The 19755-nt window shown below is 43.0% G+C and overlaps 1 protein-coding gene across 1 annotated transcript in view; it reads left to right on the forward strand.

Moving 5' to 3' along the window:
- The first annotated feature begins 1549 nt into the window (after positions 1 to 1549).
- The window catches only part of clspn (claspin), a 46444-nt gene continuing 28238 nt past the window's right edge, over positions 1550 to 19755 (forward strand). Inside the window, exons 1-5 of the mRNA XM_078422906.1 lie at positions 1550 to 1596; positions 3868 to 3976; positions 10293 to 10774; positions 10917 to 11081; positions 17700 to 17774. Of these exons, the coding sequence (XP_078279032.1) occupies positions 1570 to 1596; positions 3868 to 3976; positions 10293 to 10774; positions 10917 to 11081; positions 17700 to 17774 (858 nt within the window). The 5' untranslated portion in view covers positions 1550 to 1569. The remainder of the gene's footprint in view (positions 1597 to 3867; positions 3977 to 10292; positions 10775 to 10916; positions 11082 to 17699; positions 17775 to 19755) is intronic.

Raw genomic sequence — 19755 nt, forward strand, 5'->3', positions numbered from 1 at the left:
TAGCTCCGGGCTGCACTGCCCCAGGCTCTGTCAGCCATGTGTTCCACCGGCTCCAATCTGCGGGAATCCAGTCACGCTGGCACCGCCGGCCTGGGGCTCCGACTCGGCTACCAGGAGGCTCACAGGGAAGTGTCTGAACAATGAACAACTGTGATGAACAATCAAACTCCTCTCCTGCCACGCCCCACCCCAACCTCAACATATATTCCCCAGCTTCAGCATATCAGAGGTAGAACTGAGGTGGTGATTGTAGCACATTTCTTCCCCTCCCACTAGTTTACAATCACCCCTCTCCCTCTAAATACCAGTTGCGTTCTTTCTCCATCTCATAATGTCAACCTTGTGTGCAGCCCCGAGCTCCCATGCTAAGATTCTCAGCAAGGGCCAATTTACCACAATCTAGAGTTAATTGGCATACCTTGATAAAACTCACTGCCTTACAAACTACATTTTATTTTGCTATTGTGATAGACATCCTTTTGAACAGGTAGGAACTTCAGACCGCAGAAGCTAGAGTTTGAATGCGCAGTTGTATACTTCAACTAGTTGTCCCAGCCACACTGGTCCCACTTGCCTCCTAACCTGTCCTATCCATGTCCTTGTCTACGTTCCAAATGTTGGGATAGTCCCTGCCTCAACTACCTAAACTGGCAGCTTGTTCCATACACCCACCGCCCTTTGTGTGAAAATATCACTCCTTGGATTCTGATTAAAATTTTTCCCCTTCACCTTAAATCTATGACCTCTGGTCCTCAATTCACCTAATAGGGGCAAGAGACTGCATTTAACCGATCTATTCCTCTCTAAAATCACATCAACCTGCACTCCAAGCAATAGCATCCTAGCCTACTCAATCTCTCCCTATAGCTTAGACCCTATAGTCCTGGCAACATCCTCATAAATCTTCTATGTACCCTTTCCAGCTTAACATCTCTCCTATAATATGGTGTCCAGAACCGAATACAATACTCTAAATGCAGCCTCACTAACGTCTTATACAAATGCAACATGACCTCCCAATACCTGTGCTCATTTCTCTGATTGATGTCAGGTGAGACCAGTGTAGATGGGATATGTGGGCAAGTTGAGCCAATGATGGTCAGAGCTCTCATGATATGACAAGGAGACCACCCTGGAATAGGGAAGAGTCACGTGACTGGGTTGGCGGCGGCCCCTCCCTCTCTTATATGGTCTGAAAGAAGGCGGGGACTAGTTGGTGGGAGCCAATCCCCGAGCGGTGGGGGCGGGACTCTGCTCTCGCTTGGCATATAAGACGGGAGAGGAGGCGGGGGTCCCGTTGGTAAAAGCCAATCGCAGACCGGAGGGGCGGGGCGAGGCGAGGCGAGGCGACCGAGGCGCCTGCGCACCGCGGCTGAGCGGGAAGTGATTTGAACCATCGGCTGTGTTGTCGCTTTCCCCGCTATTCGAAATCGAGATGGGGAGCGACGGCGCTCTTTTACTTTTACATTGAATGACTCGTGTGTTATCAGCCCGGTAGATCAGGACGTCGGCACTTGGCGCTTTTTAACATTTTACTCCGAGAAGTGTTTTGACCCGCATTTTCCCGGAATGTCTGTGGAGGAGTCGCGCGGCGAGGTAAGAAGCCAGCAAAATGGAGCCGGGTGGCGGCGGCCAGCGAGCGGGCGGGCCGCTCCCGGAATCCCGCGATGGGGCAAACAATGTGGCCGCAGCTTCTGATCTTCCACAAAGCAAGGGGCTGAACCCTGGCACCGGCCGCATCCCCGACGGTACAACAAGAATGAAGTGAACCGTGAAGTGGCTGCTGGCATTTTGCAGACCTGTCATCCGCCGCGGGCTGTCCTTTTGCCTGTATTTAAATGTGACTTCGGCTGCAATTTAACTGTGCCTGTTCCTATTTTATACCCAGTGCCCACATGTTACCAACTTTGCCCTAGACAGTTCAGATGGATGCAGCATTAATCTTTGTTCATAGTTTTTTTTTCTCATTTTGGCGGCAGCTTGATTGGTAGTTAGGTTAGCCGTGACAAGGGGTTGGCGGGTTACTCCTTGTGTGGTTCAACAGGGTGCAACATTCACACATTTGGTATCCTGTATTTTAACTTCTCAGACCAGTTGACGTTTATTGTGGAGCAATCTTCGGAACATTTAACTTTTAAATCATGTAAAAAGATTTTTCATGGAACGGCTCAAGATAAAACGCGGTGCATGCATTCAGTGGCCATAAATGACTCTATGTTCCAGTTTACGTAAGGGTTTTATTTCAGAAATTCCTAGTACAACAGTTATAGTTGCGATTTAAAGACTATTGCTGCTTTCTTGTGGCTGTGTGGGGTTAAATTCCACGAGGATTCGAACTAGTTTGAGCAACATTGCTGGGTCGCAATATTCACGTCTGAACCACGAGACTCCGGAGGGTGTGGGTTTGGGAAAGAGTAATATTTAAGCTATTTATGTTTTCGCCTAATGTCCAAATAAAGGAGAATAGTTTATCTAATCGTCGTCAAACTTCGGTGTCAGTGTATTGCTCGGTATCGCGTTGACTATTATTGAAGAGTCAAAATATCCTACAATCAAAACAATAGATTCCGTTTGCATCTCATTCTAAAAATACACTTTTTAAATATCCGAGAATCAGATTTGTGACATCCCTAATATTGTGGCCAGGTTTAGTGTTTTCGATCCAAAAAGTTAACTTTGTTCTTTCTGTTGATGGCCTGAGCTGCTAAATGTTTCTGACACATTTTGTTTTTATTTCAATTTTTCGCATTTACAATTTTTTGATGTTCATTTAGTCTGATGTATTTTATTTCTTGTGGGGCTTTTACCTCCGTTTGGAAGTGGAAATTGGGTGTGGGAGTGATGGGTTCGGTTGGCTTCTGAAATCACTTTCTTTGACAGTGATTCTTTCGGTGGACTTTGCTAAGCAACAATTGATCAAATGTTACAAATCTCGCAGTATTTCCAGTTGAAATACCGTAACTGATACAGTTTAACCATATATATGGGGTACATTACAGAGTGGTTAAATTTCTGGATTAGTATCCCAAGGCCTGCCACTCACGTTGATGTTAAATTTGGAATAAAAATGTCTAGTATCAGTAATGGGACTCATAATAGTGTATCACCATGTTCATGAACAGCTTCTCTGCCATTACCAGACTATTGAACACTCCTCCCATTTGCTAGGGTATAGCCTAATTTTCCAACCTACCTCAATGCAGACCTTGGAGTTTTCCTCTGCAGCTGTAAGGTGCTGTAACACTATATTTTGCAGTCTGATACTCTTCACCTTGCACAACATATTGTTCTTGTGTGTGACCTGATTGCAGTCAATTCAGTATGACTGTATGAAGTAATAAATCAATACAAATAATAGTGTCACATGTCCTTAAAGGTAGGAAATATATCAATCTGAGTAGCATGGCCGACACACTCGCAAAGCAATCTTATGTGCTCTCTGAGAAGGCTGGAAAGCCAGACTGTTCTGGGGGCAATTAGGCATGGAGTACAAAACCATTGCTGCTGCTGCCAGCAATGTCCATGAGCCGTGAACGATTACATGAATACTTTGTTGCTATGTGTGCAGCTTCAAGTGCAGTACTGTAAAGAAAAAATTGCATATTAAAGTCTCATACTAGTGCATGCTTCCATCCGTGACATTTTTGTTTCAGAATTATGGAATTACAACAATAAAATTGATTACTTCTATTTGCCTATATAAAGTGCCCAAAATATAGCAGTTGCAACACTAAATGGAGAATCGTTTGTTGTGTATCCACAGTCTTCATTTTGATCCATTTCACCATCAATTCAATAATGTGTCATCAAAATAGCAGCTGTTTCTCGTATTCAAAATAGTCATTCTGTTTTTATCTTCCTTTCCAGCTAAACTCTGGTGGCGAGAAATCAACAAAGGGCAGTGATACTGACAGTGGTGGAAGTTATGGAATGGACTCGCTACATTCTAACAAAGAATTAAATCACTTTAATGGAGGTTTGTGTTCCTTCTCTATTGTATTCCTTGATATAATGATGCTAATAATGTAATCATCCTATCTAAAATTGATATGATCCAAGTGAAATTCACACTGGTGTTTTAGACAATAGACAATAGGTGCAGGAGTAGGCCATTCAGCCCTTCGAGCCAGCACCGCCATTCAATGCGATCATGGCTGATCACTCTCAATCAGTACCCCGTTCCTGCCTTCTCCCCATACCCCCTCACTCCGCTATCCTTAAGAGCTCTATCCAGCTCTCTCTTGAAAGCATCCAACGAACTGGCCTCCACTGCCTTCTGAGGCAGAGAATTCCACACCTTCACCACTCTCTGACTGAAAAAGTTCTTCCTCATCTCCGTTCTAAATGGCCTACCCCTTATTCTTAAACTGTGGCCCCTTGTTCTGGACTCCCCCAACATTGGGAACATGTTTCCTGCCTCTAATGTGTCCAATCCCCTAATTATCTTATATGTTTCAATAAGATCCCCCCTCATCCTTCTAAATTCCAGTGTATACAAGCCCAATCGCTCCAGCCTTTCAACATACGACAGTCCCGCCATTCCGGGAATTAACCTAGTGAACCTACGCTGCACGCCCTCCATAGCAAGAATATCCTTCCTCAAATTTGGAGACCAAAACTGCACACAGTACTCCAGGTGCAGTCTCACCAGGGCCCGGTACAACTGTAGAAGGACCTCTTTGCTCCTATACTCAACTCCTCTTGTTATGAAGGCCAACATTCCATTGGCTTTCTTCACTGCCTGCTGTACCTGCATGCTTCCTTTCATTGACTGATGCACTAGGACACCCAGATCTCGTTGAACTCCCCCTCCTCCTAACTTGACACCATTCAGATAATAATCTGCCTTTCTATTCTTACTTCCAAAGTGAATAACCTCACACTTTTCTACATTAAACTGCATCTGCCATGTATCCGCCCACTCACACAACCTGTCCAAGTCACCCTGCAGCCTTATTGCATCTTCCTCACAATTCACCCCCCAACCTGTCCAATTCACCCCCCAGCTTAGTATCATCTGCAAATTTGCTAATGGTACTTTTAATCCCTTCGTCTAAGTCATTAATGTATATCGTAAATAGCTGGGGTCCCAGCACCGAACCTTGCGGTACCCCACTGGTCACTGCCTCCCATTCCGAAAGGGACCCATTTATCCCCACTCTTTGCTTTCTGTCTGTCAACCAATTTTCTATAGAACTTCTACTCTGCAGGAGATGGCTTTGGTTCATCATGCTCATACTGACTCTATGTAAGCTAATCCAGTCAGTCCCATTATTTTGCTCTTGTAACCTTGCAAATTACTTTCCATCAAGTGGCTATCTGGTTCCCATTTGAAAATCCTCATTGACTTTTCCTGTCAACCTTGCAGGTATAGAGTTCCAGATCATCATCACTTAATTTTTCTTTGTGCATCTAACATTGCCATATTGTTTGGTGATCTTTTTCAATCTAACTCCTGATTCCCAAACCATTCAGAAATATACCATAAACCCATTACAATCAAATCACTTCTCAAAGCTCTTTGCTTAAAGGAGAACTCTAGTTTATCATTGGAACCAAAGTTCTTTGTCCCTAGAAACATTGTAATAAATATTTTCTGCAGATTCTCTTAGACCTTTTGTATGCATTTTAAATTGCAATAACCAGTATCTGGTAATGTTCTCCAGTCATGATCAATCCAGTGTTTTTAAACCATTCAAAATAACTTCCCTCCTTTTGTAATCGTTGTTCTATGCATGGTGCCCAGTGTCCCATGGGCTTGGATAACTGCTTGATCAATATTTGGAGGAACTCCAAAGTTGTACTGTCGTTCCCGGAGAAAGTGGAATAAACCAAGTAATTGCAAGCTAATGATTTTAATATTGGTGGTGGGAAATTATTGGAATCTTTTCTCAGGGTCGGGCTAAATCTTATTGAGAAAGGCACAGATTAATTATGGATAGTCAAATTTGTGAATTTTTTGAAGTGGTAAGAAGCAGTTTGAACAAGGCCAAGCATTTGGTATTTTATGCAGAATTTAGCAAAGCTTTTGATGTTTTTTAATGTACATTGGTTAAAAAAGTACGGCTTTTAAGATCCAAAGAAGAGCGGAAAATTTTATCTAAAATTGATTCAATGCTGGGAAGAAAAGGCTAATGGGTGGAAGGCTGTTAACAATGTGGTTCGCTAAGGCTCTGAACTCTGACTTGCTTTCTGCAATTTATATATTAATGACTCAAGAGTTATGTTTAAGAGGGAATTATGAGGAATTTATAGAAGTTACAAAAATTATTAGAGTGGATGAAAAATGTGATTTGATGAGGCACAACAGGGCAAGGGAATACTCAATAAATGAGATAATCAGTGGTGTGGATGAACAAGTAAAAGCTGGCTTTAACAACCAATTACGCCCACAGATTCTTAATGGTGACAGAAGTTAGCTAAAATCACGTAAGAAATGCTTTGCGCTATTAGCTAATGTGAGAGCATGGAGTTTATGCTGGGTTTATATGGGATACATGTCGGTCCATAGTGTGTCTCACATATTTTTGATCACCATGACTAAGACGAGGGAAAATACCTTTGCGTGGAATATTTTAAAGGGTTTCACCAACTTTTTAAAAAGTACCTGGATGTACACTCAAAAAGCAGTGCATTCTGGAAAGTTGAACTGGAATCTTCCTCAGCTGGCACTGACCAGATAGGCCAAGTGGGCAGCTTCTGTGTGTAAATGTTCTATGATCCTGTGAAGATTATGCAAGCACACTTCTAAGTTGCTTTGTTTTTGAACATCCTTGGGAACTATGCAACCTATGATGGTTTCACCTTTTTTACAAGATGTCACTTTGCTCTTTTTTTCTCACAGCAGTTTGCTCATTCTGCTAAATCCATCTGTTTACTTCCAGTTTTGTAATAACATTTCACTGTTAATACATCTTCAAGTTAAGTCTTTGACAAACCTTGAAATTTCCTTTTCAGCACCCATGTCCATCTTCTCCAACAAAACAGATATTCTGGCACTATTTCAGATATCAGTGCTTTATAGATTGTTCCAATTGTCGAGTGTTAGAGACATCTGGAGAACTAGGTACAGTTTTGCCCCCTTTATTGAAGAAAGTGCATTGAGGCAATTCAAAAAAACATTCGCAGGATAATTCTTGATTGAGGAGGTTGCACGAACACAAATGGCTTAAAAGGTTAATCTGTATTATTTGAGTTGGCATGAACGAGGGGTGAAGGCTATGAGATCCTGAGAGGACATGACGGGGTGATTGTTGAAATGTTTCCACCGATTGGAGACTTCTCGAACAAGGGGATGTGCCACTAAGTAAGGAGAGGCATGTGAGAATTTCTTCTTGGGTGGTGCTGAATATCTGGAATTCTGTGCCCTGGATGATAGATCATTGAAGATATTTGAAGAGGAGGTGGATAAATATATGAAATATGTGTAGAATTGACACAAAAGAGAGCTTGTGGCATGGAGTGGATTAGCCATCATTTAGATAGGCTTGAGAGGCCAGATGGCCTATTCCTTTTCCTGTTTTTTGCACACACTGGACCAAAGTCATACAACCTATAATATTCTTTCTTCTTGAAAGAGATGTCACTTCTTTGCTGTGTTAAATTTTATTTTCCAATTGTTTACTCATTCTGTCAGTCCACCTTTGTCCATTTGCTGTCTTTTAATGACTTAAAATTTTTTTTTAAAATTAATGTTTCCTTCATATCTTAATTTGGTGGAGGCTAAGAAAAAATTGTGTGATTAAGAAAGTTTGTATTTCTTGATCCTATTATGTGCATTGAATAAAAATCACAAGCCAAACCATGACAAATCAATTCAAGCGTCAGTTGGATATTGTATACATTTGAGTAAAAAGGATGTCAAGTCCTTGTAGAGGATACAGATGCTGTTGGGCCACCATGTCTGTGCCGAACATGATGCCAAGTTAAACTCTTCCTGCATGTGAGCCATCAGGTCTCCTCCCCAACCTCCGATGCTCTGGAGAAAACAATCTAAATTTGTAAAACCACTCCTTTCAGCTAGTGCCCTCTAATCCAGAAGATAGACACAAAAATCTGGAGTCAATAGTCAATATCAATAGTCGTTTATTTGTTACATACACATAAATGTGTAGTAAAATGAAACCTTACCCGCAGTTGAACAATAAGACCAATAAGATTAATCAATAAAAATGCAATAACACATACAATCACAACTAACACCAAACAAAAAGAAACATCCATCACAGTGAGTCTCCTCCAGTCCCTCCTCACTGTGATGGAAGGCCAGAATGTCTTTTTCTCTTCCCTGCCGTCTTGTCCCGCGGTCAGGCTGTTGGAGTTGCCACGTCAGGGCGGTCGGGGCTCCCGATATTGAAGCCCCCGCTGGGCGGTGAAAAATCCCGCGGCCTATTTCAGGCCGCGCCGGACGGTGAAAGGTCCGTGGCGGGCCGACCCAAGCCCCGCGATTCGGGGCGGGCGAACACGTTGCCTCTGCCGCTGCCGGAGCTCCCGATGTCGGCCCCCATCCAGGGGCCTGCGGGCTTCCGACATCCACGCGGCCCGCGCCGGAGCCTCCGGAGACGAGTCGCAGCCGTTCCCGCAGCATTCGCAGGCAGCCAGCGCCGCAGGTGGTGAGTCCGGACCGCGGGCTCTGCGAACCAGAGACCCAGGTGGTCCCAGGTGCATGGCCGGTGGTAGGCCGCAACGGGAACGGAGACACGGCACAGAACAAAGGTCGCGTCTCCGTTCTGGAGAGAGAATGTTACAGTTACAGTTCCCGTTCCCTCCCACCCCCAAAACATAACATACAACACTACATCATATTAAAACTACAATTCAGACAAAAACAACAAAAAACACAAAAGACAGACGGACTGCAGGCAAGCCGCAGCTGCGACGGCAGCGCTGGCTCCTCCCAGCAACTCAGCAGAAAGAAGGAATGGGTGACGTTTTGGGTTGAGACCCTTCTTCAGACTGGTGAGGGATAAGGGAAACAAGACTTATAGACGGTGATGAGGGATAAAGAACAATGGATGAAAGATATGCAAAAAAGTAACGATGATAAAGAAAACGGGCCATTGTAAGCTGTTTGTAGGATGAAAATGAGAAGCAAGTGCGACTTGGGTGCAGGAGAGATAGGAGGAGACCGAGGACAGAAAGGTCTGTAGAAACGGGAAGGAGAATTAAAGTGTTTAGCAACCGGGAGATCAGGTTGGTTCAGGCGGGCTGTGCGAAGGTGTTCCGCGAAATGATCGCCCAGTCTGCGTTTGGTCTTGGCGACGTATAAGAGTCCACATAAAGAATAGTGATGGAGGAGGTGTCTGAGAGTTGTCGCCTGGCCTCAGCCCGGTAGAGGTCAGTGCACCAGACTATCACGGCACCTCCCAATCCAGGCAGCATTCTGATAAACCTCTTCTGCATCCTCAAAAGCCTCCTCATCCTTCCTGTAATGCGGCTACTGAAACTGCACACATTACAGATAACCCTTGTCATAATGGATTTACTTCAACCACGTAGCGGTCATTCCCTGAAACAATGAGTTTTCCAAATGCAAAGTTCTGCTGCCCTGCTGGGTATTGGGAGGCTTCTAGTAGAATCTCATTAGAGTAATCGCATCTTTCTTATTTTTGAGCTTGGTCCATATCATATCATATCATATCATATATATACAGCCGGAAACAGGCCTTTTTTCGGCCCTCCAAGTCCGTGCCGCCCAGTGATCCCCGTACATTAACACTATCCTACACCCACTAGGGACAATTTTTTTTACATTTACCCAGCCAATTAACCTACATACCTGTACGTCTTTGGAGTGTGGGTTATCACTCCAAAGACGTACAGGTATGTAGGTTAATTGGCTGGGTAAATGTAAAAAAAATTGTCCCTAGTGACTGTTCACTCTGGGTGCCGTTGGCTACTACAAATGAGTTGTACTTCCTGATGTTGAACTACTGAGGTTGGGATCTGGCAATGAGAAAACCAAAACACTTGCTTCTGACACTTCGAATGGATATGCAGTTTCAATACAGCATTTTCTCTCTATCAAATTATCAATTGGTTGTCCATTGAAGTGCTTATTAAATCAACACACAAAATAATATTTTTGTCCCAATTCCAACAAATTCATGCTAAGATACTGCTTTTCTGAACTATACAACCTATTTAATGGCAGATAAAGCAAGGATTAAAATATGAAATATTATTTTTTAATTAATCGAATAAAAACGATAATGACATAGTTAATTGCTCCTTTGAAGGAATACAATGTAACTAATATTGTCAGAAGAACTTAACACTTTGTTTCTTTCCAGATTCAGATGAAGAAATTTTTGCCTGCAAAAAAGTGAAGAGAAAAGCTCTACAAGATAGTGATAGTGATGAAGATTTAAGCAACGTAAAAGAAGTTGGGAGCACCAAGGTGGATAGTGCGACTGATAATGAGGAGCAAAGCTTGAATACTAATGATAAAAACAAGAGAAAAAAATTGCACCGTGTTCAGAGAGTGATAAAGAATAGTGATGAGAGTGATTCTGATGTTGACAGTGAATGCCAAGCTGGAATAGTAAAATCCAGTTCTGTCAGTAATGAAGATGAGGAATTATCCACAGAAGACCTACAACATAGAACTTCTAGTCCGGGTGATTCTTCAGCTAGTCAACAAATGACTAAAAGTTCAATGCATCAAGAAGGGCAAGTAAATCCAAAGAACAAATCTCAGAGATCACGAGACAAAAAGAAGAGACAACTGGAAATGGTTGAGAAGTTGAAAAGAAAAAAGAAACAAAAAAAACAGGTGCGTTAAAAGAAAAATGGAATCTCAGCACTGCTTTAAGGCAACAAAAATTTGCATTTCCCGATTTTTAAACAAGATTTTAGCTTAGATGTTTGAATAATTAATCATGTTAAGTTACCTGAACCATTTCAACTGTATTTAGGAAGTGCCTACAGAATTGATGACTGCAGATGACAGTGGTTGTCTGCTCAACAACAGTGACCTGTTTGAGACGGAAATCGATGATGAGAATGAACTCAATGGAGAGGAAGAGTTTTCATTGGATGCCATACGAGCAGCAGTAAAAAAGAAAGCAAAACACCCCACAGTGAGTTTTTTTAGGTTTTATTTTTGCTTATTTTGTATCACAATATTAACTGTAGTTTTGTGTACCGAATGAAAGTTAATTGTTTTTTTCACAATGCTTTCCTTAATTCATTTACCATAAAGCTGATGATTGGCTGCTAGTCATGGTTCAAAATACAAAATTCCTGCTAGCTTTGCCTTCCTTGCACAGATCTAATTTTGAAGTTTTGAGCTCAACCTATCGACCAAGAATACTGTTCCAACAAGTATCTAAAAAGGGAGATTCTCACTATTTGTACCCAATTAGTATTATAATATGCATACAATTTTTTCATGAACTTCATGTTCTGTATCCGCTACATGGAATAGTGAGCATGCTGATCCATGTCATATTCATGTATGGAGGGACTACCTTGCTCGGCTACCCTGTATTCCAGTTGTGCATGAACTGAGTGGTGGAAAGTTTCCAGAAGTGCAATGGGCAAACCTTTGATCCATGGCATTAATAAAAAGCACAAATAATTGACATTTTGAAAATGAAAAGCAGCTAAAAATACTCAAAGAGAAATTGAATTCACTGTTAAATTGAAATTATTTTAAAATAACTCTTGCTTTGCTTACTAAAACCATACAATTCTAAATGCAGACCCAAGTCCTCATTTTTAAATAAATGTGGACATGAACCTGTATTTCTAACCTGGCATAAATTTTCTGAGCATAAATACAGGGGAACCTCGGCCAGGTGGAGCTCCATTGTTGAACTCTGTGTGGAATCCCGTTCACCTTTCTGAATTTGCGCAAACTTGCTTCCTTGTGCAAATTAATTGAATAATGGACTGATTTTGTTATTTTTTCATAAGATGAGGTTCTATGTTCTCCATTTGTTCTTGTATTTAAAACTGTTAATGTACAAAATAAATCAAAGACAAAGTATCAACCTTGCACCAGCTTTGCATCAGTATTGCACCATTCGGTTTTGTATGAGAAGAAATCGTCCAGCAATTCACAGAATGGATATCATTCCGAGGAGGTGAACAAATGTTCCCAATGTTGGACGAGTCCAGAACCAGGGGCCACAGTCTTAGAATAAAGGCGAGGCCATTTAAAACTGAGGTGAGAAGGAACTTTTTCACCCAGAGAGTTGTGAATTTGTGGAATTGTCTGCCACAGAGGGCAGTGGAGGCCAAGTCACTGGATGGATTTAAGAAAGAGTTAGATAGAGCTCCAGATGAATCAAGGGATATGGGGAGAAGGCAGGCATGGGTTATTGATTGTGGACGATCAGCCATGATCACAATGAATGGTGGTGCTGGCTCGAAGAGCCGAATGGCCTCCACCTATTTTCTATGTTTCTAAGATTATAACTTGCATCAAAGTCACAATGAGAGATCACAAAGTTGGTATGGGTGTGCAAAGCTTCCAAGATTGTCAAACAAGGCTATGAAACCGGATCGCTATTGCCCAAGGGGACGGGCTGGTGTGGCCACAAAAGGAAGACTAGGCCAAGAATGAAACCTTGCTGACTCGGGGAAAGTAAGAAAGATCTAAGAAAGACAAGCGATGCCCCGAAGAACGATTTGGAGGCAGCAGGAGTCTCAGTAAGCTTAAGCATCCTGCGCCTCATTGAAATTGTATAGCCAGAAGACTTGTGAAAGATCAACTTCTAACTGCTGTAATGAAGAAGAAACAATACCAGTGAGCCTTAAAATATAAAGATTGGTCATGTGAGGACTGAAGAAAGGTTTTACTCGGTGACAAAATCCATTTCCTGATTCAGGGCCATGTAGCCAACATGTTCAGATATTAGTTGGAGAGCTGGTGAGAAAATGCCATATTGACCAATTCATCAAACATCCTGAAAAGATTGTTATGGGGTTGTTTCAGCTATTTCCGCATGGGTCTGCTGCATCCAGTTGACAGAATTAGGAGATTGCTGCAATGGGATATTGCAGCAAGGAGTGACTACAAAGGAAAGGACAGTACCACGAGACCGAAGCTAATTAAGGCCATAATTTACCTGTTGTATCGAGATGTAAAAATCCTTGGAAATTGTTAGAATCTGGCGATTCCATGCCGAATCATGTAAAGACTTGGTTAAGACCTGTGGCTGACATATAATGTACTAAAGACATAATGGTGTGATGATAATGAGTAAAAGGCAACATGTAAAGGCGACTTGTTATATCCCAATGTATACTTGATTTGCACAAAAATGTGAGATGTTGGTGTTTGATAGAAAAGTGCTTAACTTTGAACTAAAATTAAATTATAAAAGTTTGCACTTTAATGCCTATTTTTCCCTAATCAAAGATTGTGTATAGCTTTTATTATGAAATAAAGATTCAAGAGATTCAAGATTTAAGCTTTTATTTGTCAAAGGTACTAGATATGAACTGGAACAATGCCATTCTTATTTGCTGCACCTTTACAGGCACATTAAATACAACACCAGAAAAAATACAATGAATTATTAGGTATTCCTAGTAAACCAGACCATGAGATGCTGCCTGACCCTCTGAGTTACTCCAGCATTTTGTCTCTAAACGAGATCAAGCTATTGCTCTATTTACTTTAGTTTTAAACTAAGGAACCAAGCCGATCCTGTCTTTGGATGTCTGTTCCATACATCCTATCTAATTGGTTATGTGATAGTTAACAGTGTTTTTTATTAATAATAATAATAATGCATTTTATTTATATAGCGCTTTTCATATACTCAAAGACGCTTTACAGAGATTTAGAGAACATAGGGAAATGAATAAATAGATAAATAAGTAAATAAGTAAACGAACAGAGAAAGGAGACAGAAGGTGAGGTGACCTTCAGTGGTTGAAGGCAGTACTGAACAGGTGAGACTTCAGCGATGTTTTGAATGTGGTGAGTGTGGAGGAGTCTCTAACGGTTTGGGGTAGTGAGTTCCATAGGGTGGGAGCAGCGATGGAGAAAGCCCTGTCCCCCCAGGATCTGAGTTTGGTCCGGATGTGGGGGGATAGGAGATTGGCAGCAGCAGAGCAGATGGTGCAGGTGGGAGTGTGCCTGTGGAGGAGGTTGGTCAGGTAGGATGGGGCCAGGTTATGGAGGGCTTTGTAGGTTATGAGGAGGATTTTGTACTGGATTCTCTGGGGGATGGGGAGCCAGTGGAGTTTGTAAAGGACGGGGGTGATATGGTCACGAATCAGGGTGTGGGTGAGTAGACGGGCAGCGGAGTTTTGAATGTATTGAAGTTTACTGATGATTTTTGAGGGTGCGTCATAGAGGAGGCTGTTGCAGTAGTCCAGACGGGAGGTGATGAAGGCGTGGATGAGGGTTTCTGCAGCTGTGGAGGAGAGGGATGGACGGAGACGGGCAATGTTTTTGAGGTGGAAGAAGGCTGTCTTTGTGATGTATTTGATGTGTTTGTCGAAGGAGAGGGTTTGATCAAAGATGATTCCAAGATTCCGGATGTGAGGGGAGGTGGATACTGGGAGACCATCAATGTTGAGGATGAAGTTTTGGGTGGATTTGGTGAGCGTTTTTGGACCGATGATGATGATTTCAGATTTGTTGCAATTGAGTTTGAGGAAATTTGATTGAAGCCAAAATTTTATTTCAGTGATGCAGTTTGTCAGTGTAGAGTGTGTGGTGGGGGAGATTGACTTGGTGGAGATGAGGAGCTGGATATCATCGGCGAAGCAGTGGAAGTTGAGACCATAACGGCGGATTAATTGACCAAGGGGAACAGGTAGAGGATGAAGAGGAGGAGGCCAAGGACTGAGCCTTGGGGGACACCTTGGGGGAGGGGAGCGGTGGGGGATTTACAGTTGTTAATGGAGATGAACTGGTGTCTGTCAGAGAGGTAAGATTTGAACCAGGATTGGGCTGTGCCGGTGATGTTAAGGGAGGTTTCAAGTCGGGTGAGGAGAATGAAGTGATTTATGGTGTCAAAGGCGGCGCTGAGGTCAAGTAGGATGAGGATGTTGAGGTTGCCAGCGTCGGAGGAGAGGAGAATGTCGTTTGTGATTTTGAGGAGCGCAGTTTCAGTACAGTGGTTTGAGCGGAATCCGGATTGGAAAGTTTCACAGGTTATTGGTAGAGAGGTGGTATTTGAGTTGGGAAGCTACAGCACGTTCCAAAACTTTGGACAGAAAGGGTAGGTTGGAGATTGGTCTGAAGTTGTTTGGGGTGTCAGGGTTTAGACCAGGTTTTTTCAGAATGGGGGTGACAGCATCGATTTTGAGGGATGGCGGGACGATGCCAGTGGACAGGGAGGAGTTTATTGTTGCAGTGATAAGTGGAGAGAGAGCAGGAAGGCAGGCCTTGACAAAGCTGGAGGGGATGGGGTCCAGAGAGCAGGTGGCAGTTTTTATTCCTGTGAAGAGGTCAGAGAGGTCGGTGGTGGAGATTGGGGAGAACTGAGGCAGGGGTTGACAGGATAAGGGGGGGCAGGTGGTTTGAGGGGGAGCAGGTGCGTTGGTGGTTAAGGTGCTGTAGATGTTGTCTATTTTGCATTGGAAGAATGAAAGGAAAGTGGTGCATTTGTCAACTGTGAATGATTGGGAGATGGTGTCCAGGGGGCTGAGGAGTTTGTTTATTGTAGAGAAGAGTGTTTTGGGGTTTCCGGAGCCAGAGTGAATTATTTGAGAGTGGTAGGTGGAGTGGGCGCGGGAGAGGGCATCTTTGTAGTGCTGCAGGTTGTCTTTGTAGGCTTGGGAGTGAATTGTGAGACCTGTTTTGTTGCGGCGTCTTTCAAGTTGGCGGGCATGAGTTTTCATCATGCGGAGTTCAGGGGTAAACCAGGGACCAGAGTGGGTGAAGGAAACTGTTTTGGTTTTTATAGGTGCAAGCTGGTCGAGGCAGGAGGAGAGAGTGCGGTTGTAGTAGTCAGTGAGGTCAGAGGGGCTGTGGAGGTCAACGAAGGGAGAGGCGGACATTTTTTCAGAGAGGGAGGATGAGAGCGAGGTAGGTGAAACAGAGTTCAGCTTACGGAAGTTGATTTTGCGTTTTTGCTTTGGAGCTGGGGTGGGAATGTTGACAGACATGGTGATGGCTAAGTGATCAGAGAGGGTGGGGTCGGAGCCAGAGAGGTGATGTAGATTTAGTCCAGTGGAGCAGACAAGGTCCAGAATGTGCCCACGGTTATGGGTGGGAAAATTGACGTGTTGAGTGAGGTTAAAGCAGTTGAGTATTTCATTGAAGTCAGCGGTTATTGTGGAGTCAGTGGAGTCCATATGGATGTTGGGCGGCACGGACTTGGAGGGCCGAAAAGGCCTGTTTCCGGCTGTATATATATGATATGATATGATAAGTCAGAAAGGAATGATGGGTGTGGTTTGGGAGGGCGGCAGACAACTGCCATGACTTATTGTGTGTGGCCAGAGAGTTTGAAAGCCAGGTGTTCAAATGAAGGAGCAGCTGAGATGGAGATGAGGTTGATCTTGAAGTCCTGTCGGTGAATTACGGCAATCCCACCACCTCGGCCTTCCGAGCGTGGTTTATTAATGTAGGAGTATCCGTTAGGTGTAGTGATGTTGAGTGGGAGGTAATCCAGAGGTTGTTGCCAGGTTTCTGTCAGACAGAGGAAGTCCAGTTTATTTTCCAGGATGAAGTCATTCAGAATGTGGCTTTTATTGTTGAGGGACCGGATATTGAGCAGAGTGAGCTTCATGTTGCTTTGTGTGGTGTGGATGGACACGGGTGATTTAGCCAGGGCTTGTAGACAGGGGGCACGCTCGTGTGCGTTGTTGTGATGACGTAATGGACGAGTGGAAGTCCGATCAGCTGACCAGAGTGCAGGGATGGAGTGACCGGTCTGGGAGTAGACAAACTTGTGACCGGAGCCTCTGTGGATGTATCTGGGTCGTCGTAGAAGTCCGTGGTTGATGATGGCAGAGATGCATGGCGGAGTGGAGTGGTTGTTGAGCTGGAGCAGCCTCGCAGCGAAGTACTTCAGTGCCATGCCAGGCAGGAGCGAAGGAGCATAGAGCCCGGAGAGATCAAAACATCACAGCAGGCACAACAGGCTGATCCAGAGCAAGGCCTATGAGGACCGAGGAAGCTGAGCAGCCTGAGGGTTAATAGGGAGCTGAGGACGTGCAGGTAGAGGAGGTAGCCGGGCAGCTGTTAGCGTTAGCAACTAGCGAGTTGATGACTGCAGCGCTAGCTGTCAGGTAACCCACAGGGGAGCAGTCCAAGCCAGCAGAGACAGGAGCACAGACAGGAGTGAGAGGTCCAAGGGTGCGAAGTCCAAGGGTGCGGAGGCAGCGGTGGAAGAGCTGGGCAGATGATACCAGGGTCAAGCAGAAGGATTAGTTCAAGCAGAGGGATTTTTGCAAACAGAGAAAATCTTTCCAAAAACGGCAAAATTAATACAAACAGAGAAGTGGTGAGAAGCGGCGAACAAACAACGCCAGCGTCCTCTCAAGATTCAAGATTCAAGATTCAAGATAGCTTTATTTGTCATCCAATATTGGACGAAATTCTCACGTCACTTCCGGAAGTTACTTTTGCAAGTTACTTTTTTGTGAACGCACTTGTATTGCTTTTAATGAGGATTCCTTCAGTGAAGCTTTTAGGCCTCTGTGGGCCGCAATTACATTTCACGTTTAATCATGTAATTCAGTTTGTTGCTCTATTTCTCAATTTCTTTCACTTTTAATTATAGAGTCGGCAACTTGTTCCTTCTGAAAACCTTCATGATTATGACTGTGAGGAGCAGGTGCGAAAAGATGGAAAGAAGGTAATAACATATGTAAACTTTGGTTGCTAGTTCATTTGCATATAATCTGCAATTTAACAAAATAACTTCTCTAAATTTATAAGAATGGTCAGTTGTTGTGCAGTGTGGAAACCGAACTTTCCCTCCCAATATGTCAATGCCGACCAGTTGTCTAACCAAGCTATCCCACTTGCCTGTGCCTGGCCCATATGCCTTCAAACTACTCCAAGTGTCTTTTAAATGACATAATTGTACCCACCTATACCATTTCCTCTGGCAGCTTGTTACATATACGTAGCACCCACTGTGAAAATGGTGCGCTTTTAACTCTTTCCCCTCTCACCTTAAATCTATGCCCTCTAGTTTTCGGTTCCCATACTCTGGGGAAAATACTGTGGCTATTTACCTTATCTATGCCCCTCATGATTTTATAACTGAAACCCTCCAGTTCCAGTAACACCCTCAAATCATTTTTGCACCTTTCTAATCTAATGACATCCAACCAATAGTAGGGCGACTGCATCTGTACACAGTCCTCTAAAAGTGGCGTCACCAATGTCATATCTGCCTAATGTTACTACTTGTAATGTTCACAGGGTTAACTGAGTTGTTAAAGTGCTAACCTTGAATGGGTTGATATTTTAGTTTGTGCATAAGCATGGAGTAAAATCCAATAATCTGACTATCTGGAAATCCCGATTAGTTTGCCATCTAGCTCACCAGCTACATTCCCGTTCCAATCGCTAGATCATGATTCCACACTTCCTTTAAAGTTGTCTGGTATCCAATGTATCTTTCTATCTGTAACATCTTTTGTATATGAAAGTCAGTAAGATATTTTGGAGTAACAGCCAATATTCTGGTCGTCCAAAGTATGCTGTATTGATTAAATTTTAATGTTGGGGTTCCACATTAAATATCATAAAGAAAATGTAGTTACTGGCATCGTAATTTCATTAACTTAATCATGTACGTCTTTTGCTATGGTGGCTAATTGTACATGAAAAAAATCCAGGAGAACTCAAGACAATTCACTACAGTGTAAACTAATGACTTTTGTGCCTGAGGATTTGTTTAATATATTAGATTAAAGGCGTCTTCAGCTTTGTGAACTTTGTGTAAGTTCCTGAGCTTTACATTGTCCTAGCATTTGCAATTTTAATCTATTAGTCATTTGAGGCTGGTCTGCCCTAAATTTGAACACCTAAAATTTAAAACAAATAGAATCCAAACACAAGACATTTTGTGTAAAAAGGAACTGCAGATGCTGGTTTAGACTGAAAAAATACCCCAGTCGGTTTCAGAAAATTAGCTGCTACAGTTATAATAACAATCAGCATTGTTATTATTGGGGAAAATATGCACAGGGTCTGTTTAACACTGAGCTGACAATAGGTATCAAATCTGGGCCATCATCTGCCACATACATATGCATTTTTCATCAGAAAGATTTTGCATGGCACCTTCATATGAACGTGCCTTTTACAGAAAGAATGGTCTGTTGAGGTAAAAGCCCAAATTAATTTCCCGATCTTGAATTGAGTAATTCTTTGCCTCGACCAACATGCAGTACTGCTGCCCTCCTCATTGAGATATCTCAATTTCACATGCATGCCACTTTCCTGGACACAGAATCGCAAGTATTAATGCTAACATTTACCATGTGATTAATTATTATAAAATGGTCTTGATGGATTTAGTCCATCCAGAGTCATGGATATAAACTTTATGACGATAAGATTATGGGATCATTGGAGGCACACAGGGCGTGGCTGTGTTCTGCAGCTGCGGCTCACCGGCAGTCTCTCCGTTTTTTTTTTGTGTTTTTTTGTCATTGTTGATGTTAAATGTACGTTTTGTTTTATTTTTAATTCTGTGTATGTAGGGGGGGGGGGGGGAAACCTTTTTTTAAATCTCCTCCTCAACGGAGATGCGACTTTTACCGTGTCGTATCTCCGTTCGCGCAACGGCCTAACAACGTGGAGTCGGCGGCCTCCAGCTG

This window comes from Rhinoraja longicauda, chromosome 27 (assembly GCF_053455715.1).
Source record: "Rhinoraja longicauda isolate Sanriku21f chromosome 27, sRhiLon1.1, whole genome shotgun sequence".
NCBI lineage: Eukaryota > Metazoa > Chordata > Chondrichthyes > Rajiformes > Arhynchobatidae > Rhinoraja > Rhinoraja longicauda.